The sequence below is a fragment of the Cariama cristata genome, unplaced genomic scaffold (genome assembly GCF_000690535.1).
Source record: "Cariama cristata isolate BGI_N322 unplaced genomic scaffold, ASM69053v1 scaffold748, whole genome shotgun sequence".
NCBI classification, from domain to species: Eukaryota; Metazoa; Chordata; class Aves; order Cariamiformes; family Cariamidae; genus Cariama; species Cariama cristata.
In genome coordinates this window covers 53,433-69,849 of record NW_009629241.1, presented here as the reverse complement: position 1 = coordinate 69,849, position 16,417 = coordinate 53,433, and the positions used below count along the sequence as shown (strand labels likewise).

General features: G+C 41.0%; 1 protein-coding gene across 1 annotated transcript in view; it reads right to left on the bottom strand.

Annotated features, from left to right (window-relative positions):
• Nucleotides 1–4,413: 4,413 nt before the first annotated feature.
• The window catches only part of FRK (fyn-related Src family tyrosine kinase), a 51,007-nt gene continuing 39,003 nt past the window's right edge, over nucleotides 4,414–16,417 (bottom strand). Inside the window, exons 5-8 of the mRNA XM_009705079.1 lie at nucleotides 13,971–14,129; nucleotides 8,763–8,944; nucleotides 6,439–6,604; nucleotides 4,414–4,622 (exon numbers count right to left, since the gene is read on the bottom strand). Coding sequence (XP_009703381.1) covers nucleotides 4,414–4,622; nucleotides 6,439–6,604; nucleotides 8,763–8,944; nucleotides 13,971–14,129 — 716 coding nt within the window. The remainder of the gene's footprint in view (nucleotides 4,623–6,438; nucleotides 6,605–8,762; nucleotides 8,945–13,970; nucleotides 14,130–16,417) is intronic.

The window sequence follows — 16,417 nt, the reverse complement described above, 5'->3', positions numbered from 1 at the left end:
GAGCAATCACTCGAATGAGTCGGGTGCTCTGTTTCTGTGCACCAACCCTTTGTCGAGTCTGAACCACAATAAAATAATGCACTCTGCTGGTGCAGTTCCTTGCATGCTGTAGGTTACAAATCAACACAAAGAAAATTGCTGCTCATAGTCAACTCATTCAGAGAGCAAGTACGAGATACAATGGACAAAAAAAAGAAAGAGGAACAAATGATAGAAGGTTCCCTGTAGCCCTATCACATGTTTAGTATCCCTGCATAGGTTCTCGAATCCAGATTCGGTGAGCAAAGGTTCTCCAAAAGGAGTGAAAAATAAATGCTAGGGACTTCCTAATACTTACAGTTCAATTGCCTCACTCCACAGCTTCCTGAAGAATGGAGTTTAAGAAAAATAGAGGTTCTTTCTTTCTGGTTGGACATTTTTAAGTTATCTTTTGTAAGATGACATAAAATGTTTTACTTCTCAAAGAATAACTAGATTACATAAATAAAACATTACGTATAAGACATCTCAGTACAATTTATGTGAAGTGAATTTCAGAAGGACCAGTTTATTGTAGAAAATTCAGCTTATCTCTTCCTGATCCTTTTATTCTATCTAAACACAGAAATTTATGTCAGTTCAAAAAAATCTATTACTGTTTCTCATAACTGAATCCACTATTTTCCCTCTGTGATCCATCAGGTAAAACCAAGTGCAATAGATAGCTCTAGCTGAACCTCGAACATAAAAGGCCTTAAGAATAGAATGAGATAAGTTAAACCCATCTCGCTGTGCACTGTAACTGGAAATGATAACCTTGATGTTTAATTTAAATCAAGTCACAGCAAAGACTTCTGACTATAATTGTTATCTGTCATATAAATAAAATTATTATAAAATGGAATTGGACTTGGAAAGGTATAGCTTTGCTTATTGCATTGCCTGTAAGCAAACCGAACTCTGAACGTTTATCACCCTTTGCCACTGCCTTCCTCCAGTCTGTCTCAGTAATGGATCCATTTTACTGCAAAAATATGGGAGAAAGAGCTGAAAACAAATGATTACTTTTCCACTCCTTATTTCCAGAACTTTGTTGATTCCATTGCATTCCTGATTTTTCTCTCCTTTGTTCCCCTGCCAGCTCGTATTAGAGTGGCAGCATTTCACTGCTATAACAGCAGTTTACGGACAGGTAAAATAAGGGAGAATGTGCAAGTGCACGGATTTAAGCCAGAAAGAGGAACCACTGGATCGCAGAGCAGCATCCATGGTTTCCAAGCTTGGCCTCAGCTGGATTGTTGATAGTGGCAAAGGGGCTATACCAGGCACCAGACTTTCTCAGAGCAATCCAGTGCAAGAGAAAAAGGAATGTCCTGACCCCATAATGTACCTGCCTTCCTGCCTTGCCTTGCTTTCCGCTTCTGCTAAGAAAAGAGGGTGTCCTGGTCACAGGACACACACCGACGGGGTGGAAATGGTGTTCAGGCTTGGAAGACAAAGACTGGCTGCACCTCTTCACCTACAGTAGTACATCGCCTTGGGGAGGCCAAATATACACAGGCTGGCTCAAAGATGAATAAAAAATAAACTAACTTCTTTGACACAGTGCCTATAATGAGTCGCACCAAAGTGAACCTACCTCCTGCTGCCAGCCAGTGCTGCTGCTCCTCTCCCTCGCTGGGCCAGCACAGAGGAGAGGCAGCTGGCAGAGCCAAACTCCAACGAGCAGCGGCTGTGCAAGCACGCAAAGAGAATGAGATGAAGAGGTAATGTCAGTTTACCACATGTGGGTTATTACACACACAGCCCTCAGCAAGGAGTCTCACCTCTCCTGGATACCTGCACAGCAGCAAACAGATAGGAGCCGGCCAGGAGTGCTTCAGAGGAGAAACGCAGTTTTGGTGCATTCATTCACCACCTCAAGGAGCCTCTCTCTCTCCTGTGACTAGAGGAGAAATTAGGGAGACAATGTATTCAGCTTAGCTGGACGAACAGACCTCATTTTCCTTAGACGTTGGTTTAGGGAGATATTTATTGTACAGGTGTGCTTTCTTCTTCACAGTTACCGGTGTCACTTCAGTGGAGTCCAACAAGAGCCTGCTGACTTCCACCCGAGGGCAGAGGCCAGCAGAGAGCAGCTTGGATCAGTTGGTATAATCTGGAATTCTGAAAACTTTGCTGTTTCCCTGCTGTCTTCTTTTTTTTTTTTTTTCCTGGCACCTCTTCTCCTGTGAACTGCACACGTCTGGGATTTTAAGATTATATTTCTTTTAACAACAGTTTTTTTGAGTTGGGCAAATTCAACTTTTATTTGCAACATTCTTAACGTTTTAAGTCTGAAAAATCATGTTAGAAATAGTGCTTGAACATCAAGATTGCAAGTTTGACACTGAGATCTTTCCAAATAACAGCATTCCTATTCTTATTACATAAACCTACTCTGTGGGATTTGCTAACCTCATACTGTAACAGTGTTAAACACAGCTCCTAGCCAGACGAGAGACGCGTGGATTGATGGAGGCTTGATAATCATAAATAACACCTTGTTGGGGCCATGAGCCAGTAGCTAGCGTGAGTCTTAAAACAAACATGGATGGAGGACAGCAGGAGACTTTGCCTGGGAGTCTCCCAGTTCTTTCCATGCCAATTCTTATCAGGATGGGTTTGGCAAAGCTGTTTAACCTCTTCTTCTTTCAGAGAGTATGATTACTTTCCAAAATTGCATGGATGCTATGACAGCTAATTAATTATTGCTGTATTGCGCTTTACAAATGTAATTAGTATAAAGAGGGTTAGTAAGGAGAAACACTGCCCAGAAAATGAAGGTGAGCAGAGACAGAATGCTAGAAAGACTCTAGGTGTAGTAAGATAGAAAGAGGAGAAAAACAATAAATAAGGACAGGAGTTTTGAATAGCGAGTACATAAGAGATGTGTATGAAAGAAAAAAAAAAGGTGTGCTGCCTTCCAAAAGGGAAGAGGAGGGGAAAAGGAAATTAAAAATTAGAAGCAAGGCACTGAGATGAATGGATTTGAAGTACAAAGAGAAGAAAGGAAAATGAAAAAGATGTAATAAAAGCCACCCAGCCGTTAAAGTAATGAATCTCTTCATTTATTTATACCCTTTTTTGATATTAGAGGAAAATGGTAGCACACTTATACTGAGCTCATGCTATGTTAACACAGTACAGCTCTAAATTCTTGGATTATGTTGTTAAATAATTAACTGATGAATCATAAGTAAATAATTAAAACTTGGTTCTCCAAGCCTCACAATTGAGAAAATGAAACTGTCACAGTGACACCAGATTTTAGCAGAACCGATATTGTAGTTCATTAGAAAAACTGCAAAAAAATTCTAAAATCTGTAGCTGTAAAGACTGCTAGCAGAAGCACCTGGGTTCCATTTCCCCATGGAACAAAATAAAATGTATCATCTATTATTTAAATCTCCTAGATTAAAGTTACATCTGGAGAAGACGGCAGTGTGGATTGCTAGTTCCTCTGCAAAATACCTATACCTGCCCTGAGCCTTGTCCTGTTGGAGAGGGTCCGTGATTTGGGCAGCAGGACAGGAAAGGGTGTCAGTCTAAAAGGCTAAGACAGTCTTGAGCTCATGTTAAAATATCTTTTCCTACAATTCCCCTAAAATGAAGAACTATAAAATAAATCCTTACACTTCAATGGACAATAACTCATTGGTTCTGTGACACTATTTAACAACATTAAGAACAAACACCTTCAAGAATCTAATAATAATTATGTTTATTCTTGCAAAAGAGGAACAGTAGACAAACTAAAAGAGATCACTCCTTGCATCCACAAAACCAAATAATTCCTTTTCTCCCATGAACATCTGTTTTATTTTCCGATACAGCAAAAGCATACGTACTTCAAGTCTAAGCAAGGCAATTAATCTGGATTCTGCCATCATCACAGTCACAGGATTATTTTTTTTTTATTTTTTTTTTTTTTACAATAAGAGGACTCTGGAAGCACAGATCCTGCTGTGCAGAGCCATCACATTCCTCCCTGAGGACAACCTGGTAGGAATGAAAAATCTAAGGAACAGCAAATAATTATTCCAATAAAGAAATGACAAAATTCTACAATGGTTATTGACCAACACTCATTTAATTTGTTCATTCTTGCAATCTGCTATTTAAAAAATAAATAGAAGACATTTTATTTTTTTAGAAGCCCCCGCCCCTCCAGCTTCCTGATGCTTAGTCTTGCAAAACACTTGCCAGCTGCAAAAATTTTAAGTGTCTTTGCATATCTGCGCAGGGATGAAAATATCGTGGAATTCGTCACCACCTCCTAATAACCTCCACGTCTGAGGTTAGGCTGATTTCACAGCCCCCCCCCTCAGATTCCACACCCCCCCCCCTCAGCCGTGTTGGCTAGCGTCTGTCCCTCAGCCCCGGCCTCGGGCTTCACTTCACCACGGCCTGGGCGTAGGACGAGGCGTCGGTCTCGAAGTAGCTTTCCAGCTGCTCGCAGAGGGCCTCGAAGGTGGGCCGCCCGCCCGCCTCCGCGCTCCAGCACTGCAGCATCAGCTGGTAGAGCGGCGCCGGGCAGTTCTCCGGCTGTGGAAGTCTGTACCCCTTGTCCAGCATCTGGATCACCTGGTGTCCTGCCATACCTGCAAGCCAAAGGGAGTTCCTCAGACTACGCGGGGTCTACTTCGTGACGCCGTGTGTCTCTATCTCTCGCTGAGACGAGGCAAGGGGATGCCCCGCCGTGAGGTACACGTGCAGAGCTGGCCCCAGCAGGCCCCCTTCAATGGCAGCAGACCCCAGGAGCCACCGGAGGATCCCAAACCAGCGGTGACAAACCACCTCCAGCAGCTCCCAGCCCGCTCAGCCCGGCTGTGCCAGCTGAGACGCAGAGCAAAGGGGTTCACCCGGGTGTGAGGCTCCTCCTCCGCCACCCAGGCTTGCTGAAATTTTTCTAACATCTGTTTCGCTTAAATTGTTCCTAAATCTCTCTAGTCTCAGTGACTCCAAAACCTCCCAAGAAAAATCCATCCTGTTGATGAATTTTCCTCACATTTAGAAAGTTTTCCCTAACATTAGTCCTAAGTTTCCTCTGGTGCAGCTACGCAACAGCATCCTACCTGCTCTGCCACCGCAAGTCATAGACAAGAAACCGTTCCTCTACCTTTGCTATACCTTTATATTTTAAGACTATTGTCCCATTCCCTTTCAATTTTCTACTCTTTAAATTAAATTTTGAATTGCATAGTCTTTACTTCTTTTTCCTAGATCTCTGAATGGTCTTTCCCCCGTATGTTACCCTCTGCCACCATGGATCAACATAACCTCTTCTCCTAACTGATTGCTGAGGACAAACTCCTGCAGTAATACCAAGTAGACAGCCATGGCGAAAGGACATTTTCTACTGTAAAGTTACAGGTAAACTACGCCTTTGCAAAGGGACAACGCTGACCATATTTTCAGACAATACTGAGAATCAATGTTACATATCATTTATACTTGAATAGTTTATTTATGTGTGTGTGTGTATGCACACACGTATAGTTTATATAAGAAAGAGTTGAGAATATTTTGCTTTGGTTTCCCTTTTTTTTTTTTTTTGAGAACAGTTTCAGAGGAGGTGAGGGTGGGAATCGAAAAGCAAAATCAATTTTTCCTTTTACAGGAAATACCACTTCAGGACACTGTGAAATGTAGTTTATGGAGAACATACCACCCCTCAGGCCTGTACAGATGCAGCATAACTTTTTTTTGCTTTAGTCCTACCCTTGTGTTCTCCTCACCAGCACAAAGTGAATCACAGTCAATCATCTCACTGATATCTTGTGTTATTGGAGCTACAGTTCCTTGAGCACTTCTCACAGTGCTAGGAATATCTACCTTAAATCTACCTTTGAGGTTGGTGACACTTTATTCCTAATTCTTGTGATCCTTCTCTTTATGAAGACTTTCCACTGCAATAGTCAAATATGAGGGAAGGGGGTAAAAATACCCAGATTCCTTTTTCAGACACCTTCTTCCTGAAGTGCCTGTGCAGCACATCACAAGTAATAATCTGTTCTTCTATGAGATATCCTTCAAAAAAAAATTTAAAAAAAAAAAACAAACAAGGGTGGGATGGGGACATAAAAACCTTTCTTTTTTCCACATTCCAAGAACTGGCATCTTTGATCTGATGCTGGAGGGAAATAACCAGTTGGCTTAGGTGCCTGTGCGCTGCAGGTTGACTCCAGCGAGAGGAAGCTTGAATGGCTGCTAATCACTGCCTTTGGAAAGCTTCCAGGGAGCTTGGGGCAGCCAGAAGGTCTGACCCACTAAGTGGACCTCATCTGAACAGCCTTCTTTCTGTATTTACAGTTTTAACCCTTTAACATGCCCATAGTGCAGGCACTTAATGTTCTTTTTGTGTCATTCTTAAAACAAGAAAACATTAGACATCTTTCTTTAGGTAAAAGCACTTACCAGCATAAGGCATCTTCCCATAGGTGAATATTTCAAACAGAAGTATTCCAAAGGACCAGACATCTGACTTTACGCTGAATTTGTTGTAGCGGATTGCCTCTGGGGCTGTCCATTTCACTGGGAGTTTTGTTTCAGGCCTAGCTTCATATACGTTTTCATTTTCTACCTGTCACGGGTAAAATGAAGCAAACTTGATTTCAGATCTGGTTCAGCAAAGCACTTAAGCACCTGACTAAGCTAAGCATGTGCTTAATCTTATCCTCTTTTAGCCAAGCACTTGCCTTTCATGGTATTAAAGCACGCACTTTCTGAAGTCTATTGTTGAATTGGGCTTCACAGTTGAGAAATGCTACTATTCATCAGAGGCTTTTCTAAAGCATTTATCATTTCAAGCAAGCACGCAGCGTTGGAGTGGCTCATGATTAATTATGACCTGCTACTGTGAATTCTGGACCTGGCATGCAAGATTTCAAAAGTCTGTCAGGAGTGGCAGTGTAAGCACCCTGATGACACTAGAGACCAAATGGCTGCGCGTCTGGTCTTCAGGAAACAGAGAAGGCAAGAGCAAGAGCTAATGAATTTTGGAACCTTTCTTCTGTGATTTATTGCGGTGTTGAAGGGCCATCAACTTTGAAAACAATCACTTAAGCAGGTTTCAGGGACCAAAGAACAAACTCCAAGTGATTCAAATTAACATATTAGCTTACAGTGGGTCCAATTAATTCATGTAAAGTGAAGATGAAAAGCACAAAGAAAAAGAAAAAATATTTACTTGCAAATTTGTAAAATCATGTCTTTAAAGTTTTATAGCACAGACATCTAAACTTTGTGAACGTTTTCTCTCTTTAATTCCTAAACATAATTTAGTGGACATCCATCACATCCAAACCTTGGTCAGGTTTTTCACATGCAAATCCAGCCAAATGTGTACAAGATTTTGTTTGTTTGATTGTTTTTAATACGGAATGTATGTCTCCCAGCTGTAATGCCCTATAGTCTTAAAATACTGTTTTGTATCTACATACAGATATAGCTGGCATCTTGACCATAATACTCATCTGCGGAAACAAGAAATTCTTTCATTATACTAATTAATGCATACAGAAATACAGATTTCATTTCTCACACCTACTCCTTTGGGATCTTTGCATGTGACCATGTTAGTGCTTTGGCTTAGGAGACAGAATATTCCTAAGAAAGTCTGCCAAGATGACTCTATGACAGAGTATTTTAGTAAAGTTCAGTTTTAACAAGAAATGTCAACAGCTGTAAATTATTACCCTCTCTAGTGAGGACACAGGAGAAATATCCATTGTAAGCACTGTTCATTTAAAAATATATATTTTTCATGTTAAAAAATGTGCAATCTGAACTTACGCATAACTAGAAGAATCAAAATTAAGCAAAAAGCACTTTCAAAGTCCTTTGATGCCACTGTCAAGCCATTATTCTATATTTCAGTATGTAATAAATCCAACTCTGTTATGAACTTCAATTTCTGCTGCTTGAATGGAAAAAAAACAAACAAGAAGCAGAGAGCTTTTTTCTCTGTTTTTCCTTCTCAGTGTAAGAACATAAATCAATAAAAACAATAATAAGACCTCAGAAATTATGGATTACATATTGAAATCCATAAAATATGGCAAATCAAATATTTCCAACTCTGATCAAATCATTTTCAGAGGTACGAAATCTCATTTCTAAACCACAGCTCTTTCCTAGCGTGATCTTCGTCAGCATTACTTGGCATTCCATGTCCTCAAGGGCTAGAGAAAAAACACAGTGCAATGGCAAAGAACTTGAAACTGCATCAGATTTAAAGCTCTGAGAGCTCACTTTATGAACTCCGCTATTAGTCGTGGAGAGGAATAATGTCCTTTTATGATTACAACCTGCACTCGCAAGCATCACGGAGGCAGTGGGGAAGTGAATAAGGAGAGAATAGCTCTCAATACATTTTTATATGCCTTCCCTTACAGGCTCAGGAATATAATTTTGCCATCATTCCTGTGATCTCTCTCCATGCGGCAGACACTACTGCTGTGGATAAAGGTTGTGCAAAGGGTATTGCTTGGTGGCTGACTGGGAAGTAGACACAAAGGACTTACACAAAGGACTTACACAAAGGCACAGACCAGCTTCTAACCTTGCATGGGATAACACAGGTAGAGGATACAAGTGAATGCGTTAGGGCACCTTTTCTCCCTGAGCATGCCTTTTGCCTGAACCCAGCAATTCAGAGGCTACAGTTCATCCTTCAGTTGACCTCTTCCACCTTGCTCCCCAGAGTTAAAGTAGAGCCAATTCACCCTCTCACAACCCACCTTAAAAACTCTTGCAAGTCCAAAGTCTGCCACTTTGTAAACACTGTGCTCACCAACAAGAACATTCCTGGCTGCCAGATCCCGATGGATATAGTTCTGAGATTCCAGGTAAGCCATCCCGGAAGCCACCTGAGCAGCCATGTCTACTTGATGTGGCAGGAAGATTTTGGAGCCTGCATCTTCTGTTTAAAAAGAAGGTGACAAGGATAACATAATATTTACATTATTTACATATAAATAACATAACAGCTGACTCGTTCAAATGGACGACACAAATCAACAGAACCATGCAATACAATAAAGTAAAGCCCGACCAAATGACAGAGGTTAGTGAATGACACTACTTAAAGCCATGCAGCTAGTTTCATGATAAGTGAGTAACAATGCCTGTCTCATCTTCTCTAAAAGAGTAGATACTAAATGCAGCAGGTAATCTAGGCCTGGAAGGAGCTGCTGACACAGTCCAAAGAAAAAGGCATCTATCTACTGGTAGTAGTGCAGATGTTTGCCTTTCTGACAGGTGCATAACCTGTTCCAAACTGTGAGTAACAGTTAATGTCAGTACTCACTGGGTATAGCCAAAGCTGACCAAAGATGGAAAAGCACAAAATTATCCTTGTTCCCTGTTCTCCAATGATTCTTACTAGGAAATACACCATCTGCTGTCCGGTGTAACTCTCATTTTCACTTTCTAGTCCAGTTGACTGCTTCACGCTATTGTCTCTGTTGCTGCTACTCAACAGCAGGATTCCTTGAGCTGCTTTCAAGCTGCCTGCTTCTCTAGCAGAACTTTCTGAAGCAATGTGCATGCTGTTCCCACCACTGTAAGATCAGCAAGTCCCAGAAATAGAGATTTGGCAATCAAAGATCGGCTGTTCAAACAAAATAGTAGAAGGACTTTGACCAGAGCAACTTGCCTCCACAAATGAAGGAAAGAGCTTTAGGCCATGAAAAACTGCAGCCAAAAATTGTAAGACAGGTACCTAAAAACAAGTCATTGGGGTATAACACATTAGAATACAAATTCAGGGCATTTTGGGGACAGCTGACCTCCTTGTAGCAAAGAATTTCTATCCCAAGGTAATCTAAGTAAGCCAAATCAGTGTTATATTCAAGTGTCACTGTCACCCAAAGCCAAACGCTGCAGCACTGAAGCATGAGTGCCTACCTCTGCAGCCTCTGATACTCAAAACAGTTTCAACTTCCTGTTTCAAAATCTTAACAATATCAAAAAGCTGAGTGTTTACTGCTAGGTTCATTGGCAGTACTCCTTTCTCATTAGGATGGTGACTTTTCCCCACTGCCTGTGTGTTAAAGACATAAAACATTTGTAGGTGGCAGTTTTCTGTTGCTTATTTTGAACTGATTCATAGTGAAAGTGGGTCTTAACATTGTTTTGCACAGCCTCCTCCAGTTCTGGCATTTTATCCGACCTAACCTTGCAATCGCCCCTTATGGAAAGTGCGAAATGCTATTGTGTACTAATCTATTCTGCAATCTCCAGGCCTTGAATTTCCTGCTCATCTGGATGTTCTGAGATGAATAGGTAAAAGAAATGAATTTTAAATGATGAAATTTGCCCTGTATGTGTATTGTCCTACTTCCTTTTTGAGGCTAAACTCATTGTCATGATAACCCAGCACTAAAATTATTTACTTCCATTGTTGACTCAGAAAGTCTTTTCCTCTCCCACACATATGTTTAATAGTTGCCTTGACCTTTAAAAGAGAGAGGGAGAAAAATCAGGCTATGTGAAAATTTATGGCTTAACCATCAAGAAAATCCGTCATCAGGTCACAGAATAATATAACAATCTGAAGTTTTGCAATCCTGATAACTGGCAGATATCAACATTTATTATACAGCTTGCTGTACAAATATATAAATCCACAGGTGATGCTTACATTGTATTTAATCAGAAAATAACTAAATATGTACAAGCACCTTGCATCAGTACCTGGATTTTGGAAACTAGCTTATGTGACTCAGTTTAAAATCCCTCTCTCCATGTTTCCTTTCACACTGCTCCTTCATCTGCACAGGCTGTGAACTACCTCCTGGTGAAAGCAGACACGGATGCAGGCAGACCTGAGCACAGGTTTGTCATTGCTCTGCCCATGCTCCAGGCTAGCCTGACATAAACTTGCTCCAAGAGGCAGAACACAGCAATGTCACGGGGAAAAGGCTGACTCATAAGCCTCCTGTTTAATGAGCTGCTTCAGTGCAAGATAGGAGCTGGAGCTGCTAAACCCTCCCTGTCTTATTGCCTGCAGGGCACACAGGTGCACCCTGCTAAAGGACAAGGGCGAGATCCACCTCTAATGGTGGAGTTGCAGCTGAAGGACCATTTCTTCCATTTGGGCTTGTCTGGGATCCCAGACCAGGCTGACCTACTGCCTTTAACGTGTGGGCTGAGGGGGGGGAAGAGGCCACGGTTGCCCTGGCTGCTGCAGTATTTCTTGGAGGGTTTCTCTCTGTGAGCTGGTTCTACGCTGCTGCTGTTCTGGAGCTAAAGAAGGGAAAGCTGTAAGGAGGAGCCTCAGCTGATCAGGAGCTGCAAACTGTGCACAAAGATAGAGGCTGACAGCACGGGTCTCTCTGGGATCTGAAGTGCAAATCATGTACAATTGTCTCGTAAAGGTTCCTGACTATACCTCCAAAATCCCAGGTTGGGCCCGCCAAGGCACGCAAGTTCAAGCACACCGCTGCGTTAGTACAACTGCGGAGGTTTCCGGACCAGAGCCAGTTCCCATCTGGCTGGTTCAGAGCAGGTCGGAAGAGTTTACAGCTGTATTCATATGGGTACACACGTGCTTCAGTTTGTTTTAAAGTGTTTTAAAGGAGGAAAAACTACAACAAAAACCCAAAGTTAATATAACTTCCACACTCAAAACCAGGCACTACTGGTGAATTTATAAAACCTTCCTGTGGCTTATTCTTTATCCTATAAGGAAAATGTAGCACCTCCATGTCCTTTTTTACTAATATTTTTTGACAAAGCTATCACCCTTATAAGAAAAATTTATTAGAGAAAATATGAAAGAAGGCTTAGGGTCTGCACCTTGTTCTAAGCAATCAGTCACCATATCTCATATAGGAAAGACAGGAAAATATTCTCATTGACAGATGCCTGACAATATAAAAAATATAAAAACAAGCAGCACTTTCTCCAGTAGAGAACATTGCCTTCATAATAATTCACCGAACTTCAAGACTACAACCCTGCCAGAACAAGCCCCAGGTCTATCAGAATTGATAAAAACACTCATGCATTTATGACAATTTCATTCATATCCAATAACAAAGAAAAGTTTTCAGCTGCATTTTTCTCATACTGATGGCAGCTCAGTAACTCTGCATAACAGTGTTCATCAAGAAGTATCCCAAAGTACATTCACAGGGTGTACGGGGAATCCACATGCCCATCATTACTAAGTAGCCATCTTTATGGTGGAATGCGATAGTCACTACGCATGAAATATGAGGGATTCTTAAAGCCGGAAAAACATACTATGCATTTCTAGGAGGGGAAACTTAACCAAAGAATGATCTCCAGACTTTCCCTCTGTTCCAGTTTGCCATATTTACCCATCGTGCACACAGACAGCAGCCTTCAGAAAATGTTTTCCTGGTTCCTGCGGTGGCTGAGTCTCAAGAAAGCTTATCAGGAGCCATGCACTGACCGCCAGCTGATACAGAACACTTCCAGTCACGGAGCTCTAGGCAAGTTTCAGATCTCTTTCCTTATTACTCTCATTGACGGCAATGACTTTTTTCTGCCCAATACTTATCAAAGCACCTGGATCTCTGCCTCCACCTCCTAGTTCTGTTTATCCCCCTGTGCATACACCATCAGACAAGGAGAGATACCACTAGGCTGGGTCTCAGCTGGCCATTTTTACGGTTATCTTGACGGCTGCCTGGAAACCAACTGACTTTGCAGAGTCTTCCTGATGCAGGTCTACAGGAACGAGCACTTAGGCAAAGATCAGGCTGCATACACGTGCTGCCCACAGCAAGGGCAGCTCCTGTGTATATGCTGGCAACCCAGCCACAGACGGGCTGCAGCCCTCATCTGTCCTGAACACGTTGTACTCCGTGCACAAACAGGCCAATTTTCACCTCTGCAATAGCTGTGACTCATCCTGGCTTTCTCAGAGCTGTTTTCTCCTGTGAAATAAATGTTTTCATGCACAGCAATCATTTCCTGATGTGCTAGGCTCTTTCAATCAGATAAGCATCACTCTGCACACAAAGGCACCAAAGATGAGAATTTAAAGGAAATTTGTGCCTTGCTACCTCTGGCCACTAAATGCCCACAAAACTGTAGATGATCTGGCCCCAGCTTGTTGAAGCCCCTCTCTGTGCAGTTCCTGGTGGGGATGTCCCTCTCCCAGAGATTGCTTTAGCTGTAATTGTCCCTGGACTGAGCCTCACTTGAAAAATGGTTCCATGGAGAAGATGGGGGAAGGTAAATACCATCTGTGGTATTTCACAGGGCTTTGCCTTATGGGCTGGAGACAGAAGAAATTTAGCAAGACAATCACGGTGAACATTTTGTCTTCAAGAGATCATTACAGCTTTAGAGACATTTAGCATCCTAGAGACATCGCTAAACTGAAAATCGGTAACAACACTAGAATCAAGCATTTCTTAATAGCAGGGGTGAACTTAAAGTGCAATCATTATGCTAGCCTTTTCCAGGCTGTACAACTTTATTTTTAATTATTATTTGCCTTCAAAAGAGCACTTTGAAGTGCTGCTGAGATAAAAGCCCTGATGCGATAGGCAAGGGACAAATTCACAGTGAAAGGCTATCCCTGCCTAGTAATAAGATTTCAAAGCTGTTAAGTACATTTTGTGGAAGTGCCTCTATTTCATGTCAAATATGATGACCTATCCTTCTGGATACTTATATTTTTATTCTGTTGGTGTATGCTCCTGTCTACTCACAGAACTGGGTGGAAAAATGTGGGTCATTATAAGAATCAAACTGTGAATGTGAGATTCTCTCCTACTTCTCAAATACTTTGGCATATCAAAAATTAATAAACCTCTTTCTTTCCTCTTTTCTCATCCCCACAAGCAACACATAACACAGGTTTTATATTAAACCAGAGTGTTGTACTTTTATCTTTTATGTTAGTGTGTTTTAGTAAACTGCCAGGTGTGGCACCTCTTGAAATGAGTTTATAGTCATTTGCTTACTTTGAAGGTATTCTAGAAGACTTCCATATCTCATCAGCTCAGTAATAATATAAATTGGGTCTTCCAAAGTACAAACAGCATAAAGCTGTATAAGCTTTGGATGTCTCAAGTTCTTCATTATTTGTGCTTCCCTCAGAAAGTCCTTTGGATCCATTGAACCTGAAACAACAGCATATAACAAAACATAAACCGAGGTTATTAAAGGCCTTCCTACCAGCCTGGCGGTCTTAAGGGAATAACTGAGATTGTTTTCTGTCTTTCAAAGTACATTAGCATCTCAAATCTTTACAGTTCCCACAGAAAACAGACAGTGCAGCTGAAATAAACAGTTAATGAGTGAAACATGGCAGTTGTGCAGGGACAGAGAACATATGTATTCCAGCCACCAGAAATATAAAGACTAACATTAACCGCCCCCTGGTCTCCCCCAAACAGAAAAAAAGTGAGGCTAGAATGTTAACTGATATAATTTAAGTAAACAATTACATTACAACTGGTTAACAAAATGACCAGAAACTGAAGTAAGAGTGCCTAGGTAATGAACATAAAATTTCTGACAGAAAAATAGTACTGCAATAAGAATTTGTTGCACTATTTTTGTGAGCTTCAGCAATCAAAGCCTGAAAGCATTGAAATGACTTTAGCATATAAGGAGTAGATGTGTGCATTTTATATACGGAAATACAAATAACTATTTTTAATGCTCACATAATAGCAACGTTATTAGATATACCAAAGTATGCACAGATGTAACAGTAATTTTACACTCCCTTAAATGCAGAAGTATCTTAACAGCTAATGATCCCAACTTTTCAAGTGTTACATAAGGTCATAGTATCTCTAGTTCTATTCATATACACAGCAAGCCAAAGCACAAACTATGTCAAAGAAACAACACAGAAATGGTACAGGGAGCTAAAGACATTGGCAAATTCAGGATTAGAGCTCAAATGTCCTGAGTAGGGGATTGATTAGAGAAAACATGCACAAATCAAGAAGCAGAGCTTTCTCTATAAATGATCCAGTAGTGATCAGATATTCTCAGATGTTTGAGGAAGATGGTAAATAACATCTACTTCACAATACTTGTAGAAACAAATGTGAAATTATCCCACCACTCAAACGTTTCCTTCCTCCCAAATAAAAATAGTTTCATTAAGAAAAGATTACATTGAAGGTCGGGGGCAAAAAAAAGTTACCCAAGCCCAGTCTGCTCTATGCCATGTTTAAAAACAAACTCTTCTCTTAGTGTAAGCAGACTGAGTCATTTGAGAAGCCGAGGCTGCAAGAGTAAGAGTCTTTATTTATTATTTTTTTTAACATCAGGTAACCAACAAAGTTCATTTGGGAGTTTGCCTCTGTTCCAAATACGGATGTTTCAATGAAGTGAAATGTTGGGAGGATGTTAAATGGCTCAGCAATAAAACTCCACCAGAAAATCTGTTCTACAGAAGGAACCGGCAAATCAGCCTGGGCCACCTTTACCCAACAGCTACCTCGAATGCCACCTCCTGAAAAGTGCTCTAACCTATTTCCCAAAACATGGCAATGATGTTTGATTTCATGTTCTTGCATCAACACAAGAGGAATGACTCAGAAATGCTTCTGAGATAGACTTTATGAAAAACGAGCCACTTGACATTGCAACTTGTGAGAGCAAAAACTATTACAAGGGACAGGTGCTCCTCTCCCCCGTGTCCTCAGACTTTCCTTGGCAATCCCACGGGGTGCAATTTGACAATACTTTACAGGATGACATTAGGAGGGATGGTGAAAGTTAATGGATTTCCATGCCATCAATAAATGGATAGCAGCCAATAATACATCTCCTCAACAGGTACAGGCTATACCCATTTCCTTTCGTCACTGTCAGAGGAAAGTGGGGGCCTGCATGAAAAGTAAATGACTCATACTTGGTCTGGATAAAGCAGAGATTATGACAGTCAGGTGGAAAAAGCCAAATATCTGTAATGCTAACACTATGTCCTTTTCCTGTTTAGAGCAGTACAATATTTACAGCTTTATTTGAACTTTCCACAAATCTTAGATTTTTTTTTAAAAAAGCCTAGGGTTGTCTTTATAGGGTTTGGACTCACTTTGATACTGATTTAATATTGTGGTCCATTTGCTTACTCTTTTCAAGATATATGCATTTGTTGTGGAAATCATCCTAAAGTCTACAGAGAAGCTGCATGGTGTGAAGTATTCTGCCTCTAAAGGTAAACACATATGCATGACTAGTGATTTAGCATCTGTGCCAAAATTTGACAAGTTGATCCTAAAAAGGATAAAGTATTTGCAACTTGGGGTCTACCAAATCATCTGCCCTCTATGGATCATTATACAGGATTTCTTCACACCATGGAAAATGACAGTCTGATTTGTTCCCATCATCAAAGTTTGCCTACAAGGCATCTCTCAGTTTAACCATGCTATAAACTTCTTCC